The sequence below is a fragment of the Cibotium barometz genome, chromosome 6 (assembly GCF_041138505.1).
Source record: "Cibotium barometz isolate CiBa-2024 chromosome 6, ASM4113850v1, whole genome shotgun sequence".
Taxonomy (NCBI): Eukaryota; Viridiplantae; Streptophyta; class Polypodiopsida; order Cyatheales; family Cibotiaceae; genus Cibotium; species Cibotium barometz.
The window spans coordinates 58,107,496-58,112,650 of NC_141051.1; the positions used below are offsets into that span (position 1 = coordinate 58,107,496).

The window sequence follows — 5,155 nt, forward strand, 5'->3', positions numbered from 1 at the left end:
GCATCAAGCTGTCCACAATGCTGCATACAAATGACAAAGCTTGCTTGAAGATATTAGTTGTGTAAGGGTATTTCACAGTACCAAAACCATTTTGTTGTGCTTTGCAATTGACTAGCTAGCCTATTAACGTACTTCGGCAATAGTAAGGGAGCACAAAACATTACAATTAATCTAGCTAGGCCTAAGGTTGCCTACACCCAACTGCACAAGTTGCTCAATTGCCCATCTATCCTAACCTTGTGGTTTAGATTGGCTCATGTTGATGGGCGACAATGGACACATATATGTTAGACTCCTTACACATTCCAAGAGTGTGAGCAACCCCTTTGAATCATCCGAAGAGGTTGAAATGCATTCTGTCTAATTCATGGAGACTTTGCCACTCTTATCGATTGATCTCTAAGCCTTTTCAAACAAGGCATGGGTTCAACAACACACATAAGAAGAATGATACATGAGCTAGGTTTGTTTCATCATGGACAAGCTTTTTGTCAGGTGTGAATGTATTGCATCCCTGACTGATTGGGTTGATGGGTGTAGCATGAATACGTTTGCCAAGGTTTTTATCAGGCAAAACACACATTAATGCCTATTGTGATGAGTGGAATAAGGAGAATGGGCATTGCAAGACTACTACCAAAATATGCTCAATTTGGTGATAGAGAAGGCTTGTGAAGTGTGTGAATCATTTAAGCACACTTTTCTAATGGGCAACAGGGCAACTTTGCTGGTCCAATTTTTCTACATGTTGCCTTGTCCAAGTTTTTCAATGAAGTGGTCATGTAGTGGTCTACTTATTAGTTGAGAAATCCTGGATTTAGCAACCCTGCTGCGACTAGGTACCTTGGCCTTCATGTGAAACCCATTAGTCATGAAATTTTACTTGGGGTGGCCTTCTTTTGGAACCCAATCATTGCAGCAAAGATAGATATTCAGGGTCTTTTGTGCTGAGGTGGCAGCCACGTGACAAAGGGAAAGGAAGAGGGTAAGGTGAAGTGATGTGGCGGGCTCCTCTACCAGTCAAAGGCCCCTCTCTTCTCTTCTTCATCCTGTCATAGGGATTGCCGAAGCCCAAAACAAAAAAATGACCCAGGAAAAGGGATAAAAGGGCACTGTTTCTCAATGGCTTTGAAGCCTCCACCACCGCTGTCGGAGAGAGAAGCTATGAGTAGATGGTGATGGCTACCGCGGCCAGCATCAAAAGCCCAATCTTTTAATAGGTTACGGCGTCTTCTTCTGCTTCTTCCATCAATTGAGGTAGGGATTTTTCTTCTTCTTCTGTGTGTGTGTGTGTGTGTGTGTAAGCCATGGCGAGCCAGGCCTTCCTTACAGCAGAGGCAGCGGCCACTTCTTCCGTCACCGTTGCCGGGAGCAGCTCCGGCCATAGCCCTTTCTCCGTTAAGGGAACCCCTGCGGCAGCCGCCGCCGGAGGGTCCTCCTCTTCCACCCGAAAAGGGCAGCATGGCTTTGTCTCTACAGCAAGGCCCCCCATCGAGACCCCAGACCAATGGGGACCCTCTGCCCGCCGCGTCAAAGTTCGTGGAGATTCCCGAGCACCTCCCAATATTGTTGGCAGCCTTTCTATTGGTCATGAGCCCCCCTACCACCACCCATCCGCAGTCCTCACCAATGACTTCTGCGGGCGCCGTTCCACTCGCCAAGTCTCAAAATTGCACTTTGGTAGACCTAAAATACACAACGGCAAGCACAGCCCGGATGCCAAATTGGCCCTCCAAGCAGTCCTCAGAGCACCCTCATGTGCCAGTGTTTCAGGTGTCCTTGATGTATGGTCTGCTAAGCTCTATCTCCAAGAGGATTTCGCTTACCTCCTCCGTGAGCTTGGTAATGCTGGTGAGGGTGGCAGAGTCCTTGCCAGTTATGAGTGGGCAATCACACAGGAGTCTCTCAAGAGTGAATGGTGCAAACTGCTCAGCATCACCATCAGCACGCTAGGGCGGCTGGGCAAGGTCAACCTCGCCCAGGAAACTTTTGACAAAGCTGTCTTAGCCGGTTTCGGACGGAATGTGTACGCCTACTCGGCCCTTGTCAGTGCTTACGGTCGCAGCGGGCGGTGTAACAAGGCCCTCGAGGTTTTTGAGGCCATGAAAAGATTTGGCTGCAAACCCAATCTCATAACATACAATGCGGTGATAGATGCTTGTGGGAAAGGTGGAGTTGAGTACAAGAAGGCTCTGAGGTTTTTTGAAGAGATGGAAAGAGAGGGTGTTGAACCGGACAGAATCACGTTCAACTCTCTGATTGCTGTCTGCAGCAGGGGGAATTTATGGGAAGCAGCCCAGAAAACCTTTGAGGAAATGCAGAGGCGGGGCATTGATCAAGATATTTTCACTTACAACACTGTTGTTGATGCAGTGTGTAAAGCAGGTAAGATGGACCAGGCAGCCGCATTAGTCGCAAGCATGCATCGCAACTCAGTAAAGCCAAATGTTGTTACTTACAGCACTCTGCTTGATGGGTATGGAAAAGCCGGCCGTTTCGCAGAAGCTGTCGCAGTGTATGATGAGATGAAGGATGCAAATATTGTGCCAGATAGGGTTTCTTACAACACGCTGGTGTACATTTATGCCAAGCTAGGCAAGTTCGATGATGCCCTTTTGGTGTGCAGTCAGATGGAAAGGGCAGGATGGAAGAAAGATGCTGTTACATATAACGCCCTTCTGGATGCCTATGGCAAACAAGGGAAATATCACGAAGCCTTGGATTTGTTTGAGAATATGAAGGCAGAGGGCATAGTTCCAAGCGTACTGACCTACTCCACATTGATTGATGCTTACTCAAAGGGAGGGTTTCACAGGGAAGCCCTGCAGGTGTTCAAAGAGTTCAAGGAAGCTGGACTAAAGCCGGACGTTGTGCTTTACAGCTCGCTAATTGATGCTCTCTGTAAAAGTGCGCTTGTGGATGATGCAAGTAACCTTCTTAATGAGATGATTAGAGAAGGCATTCGACCTAATGTGGTGACCTTTAACTCCATCATAGACGCATACGGACGGAAGAGACAGGTGATGCATTTTTTCATTTGTGATTTTGCGTTCCAGATCGTCCCCTATGTATATGAACCTTAGGATATTGTATATCCTAAACATGAATGTTACTTCTGTTCCTGTCTAGGCAGATTTGCCTCAGAATCAGCTCAACAGTGGGGAGATTGTGGGTGTGCCTCCCACTAATGTTCCCAAAAAGGTGATCGTTACGAGTTGGGGACAGAGTGGCAGGGCTTTTGATCTCTCCGAGTTGAGCTTGAAGGATACTTCCACAGAACCACTTTTCTCAAACATTAGTGTCAGAGGAACCGACAAGGACATCCTTGCTGCAGTTAGAGTGTTTCAGGAGATGTGGGAGCTGGGAGTGAAGCCAAATGTGGTGACATTTTCAGCTATTCTCCATGCCTGCAGGTCAGCTTTCGTGTGAAGTTTGGTTAGTATTTTTTGGTTGAAAGAGAATAAACTGTTTTTTGACCCAATTCTGATTCATCCATGCAATGCAAACAGAATAAAGATCGTGGGTGCATTTCTTCCCTAATACCTTCTATTGAAACCTTGCAGTCGCTGTGCATCATTTATGGAGGCAGCGTCGCTCCTAGAAGAACTACGCAAGTTTGATAGCAAAGTCTATGGAGTGGCTCACGGGTTACTAATGGGATTTAAAAATCAAGTTTGGAGGCTTGCTGGCGTGCTATTTGATGAGGTGGCTCGCATGGACCACTCCACGGCTGCAGCATTTTACAATGCTCTTGCTGATGTCTTGTGGCATTTTGGTCAGGTGTGTGTCATCATCATGGTTCTGGATGTCCTGCCATAGTTTTCATATATACTTTCCACGTAAATTACTCATCACCTCATGTTTTGTTTTGTTTTTATTTGGTGGGAAATACTCTATAAACGATGCCTTGAGGTTCTCAGTTCCAGGCTATCTTAGCCTTGCTGTTGTAAATACTTAGTGTTGGCTGTGCTTTGTTTCATGATTTATCTGTGACTCTGTGTTTTGTTTGCTGCAGAGGGAAGGTGCCCAAAAAGTGGTTCTGGAGGCAAGGCGGCGGTGCGTTTGGGTTCATGCGTGGCAAATGTCCCAGCACCAGTATTGTCTCGACCTCCACTTGATGTCGGTTGGGGCTGCACAAGCCATGCTGCATGCATGGCTGTTGAATATCCGATCCATTGTATTCGAGGGTTATGAGCTACCCAAGCTTTTAAGGTAATTATGTGCTTTGTATAGTCATAATCACAGGGCTTGCTTCAGCAAATGTGGACAGTGTGTTTTTTTATCCAGGTTGAAGTCTAATTCATTGATATGCTTTTGCCCAGTATATTGACTGGTTGGGGCCGGCACAGCAAGGTAGCCGGTGAAAGCATCGTGAAGCAAGCCGTGGAAGCTCATCTTCTTGCGATTGGCGCTCCTTTCCGGGTTGCTAAATACAATGAAGGCAGGCTTATCTCTACAGGTCCCGTGGTTGGAGGGTGGCTTCAAGCAGCCAGCACCCTGGAGCTCCTTGTTCTCCATGACACACGGGTTAACACAGCAGAAATGACAGATCAATGCAGTGAAAAGCAACTTATACCAGCTTGAAGGTGCTTTTGTGAAGAAAGGAGGATACCTCATAATTTTTGAGTGAGACAATCTCAGTTTACACGAGGTTCTCCTGCATTTGTTGTTCCCATACTGGAACGTCTGTAGGACACTTGTGGTGCTCTTATTTATTTATTTATTTAGTATGTTATCGGGTGACCCATGGAAAAAAAGTGTCTTAATTTTTATTAGGTATGATTGAGAGAGTGATTACGGTCACAACCCAAACCTTAAGAAGGTATTATTCTTTGAGTTACTGTCCCTGACTCTTGCAGATAACTACCTTGAGTTTAAATAGAGGATGTTCTGTCCGATCGTTTGCTTCTTTGCTGCTGACAGCCAAAACATTTTATTATTCAGTAACTCTTCTAGCATTTGTTGCGATTAAGTCGAGAGAAAACTCGATTCAATCCTTTATGAATAACTAATTTATGACAATGTACAGGTTGTTCCATTAAAGTCTGTTAATACCTATCAAATCCGACTCGAGACAAACATGCTTCCTACAGAAACATCAACTTTCACTGATTAATAGTCTCCATTTGGAGGTCACATCTAGTATTCAGAGTTT

General features: G+C 45.7%; 1 protein-coding gene across 1 annotated transcript; it reads left to right on the forward strand.

Moving 5' to 3' along the window:
• The first annotated feature begins 1,046 nt into the window (after window positions 1–1,046).
• GUN1 (s uncoupled 1) lies at window positions 1,047–4,911 on the forward strand. The gene is made up of 5 exons (XM_086799740.1): window positions 1,047–3,020; window positions 3,130–3,413; window positions 3,564–3,780; window positions 4,016–4,212; window positions 4,323–4,911. Exons 1-5 carry the CDS (start codon window positions 1,308–1,310, stop codon window positions 4,582–4,584), a joined length of 2,673 nt encoding a protein of 890 aa, XP_086655866.1. The 5' UTR covers window positions 1,047–1,307; the 3' UTR covers window positions 4,585–4,911.
• The last annotated feature ends 244 nt before the right edge of the window (window positions 4,912–5,155 follow it).

Coding starts and splice junctions, on each gene's coding strand:
- GUN1 (XM_086799740.1), top strand. CDS start 1,308: ATGGCGAGCCAGGCCTTCCTTACAGCAGAGGCAGCGGCCACTTCTTCC. Junction 3,021..3,129: donor CATACGGACGGAAGAGACAG/GTGATGCATTTT, acceptor GTTCCTGTCTAG/GCAGATTTGCCTCAGAATCA. Junction 3,781..4,015: donor TCTTGTGGCATTTTGGTCAG/GTGTGTGTCATC, acceptor TGTTTGCTGCAG/AGGGAAGGTGCCCAAAAAGT.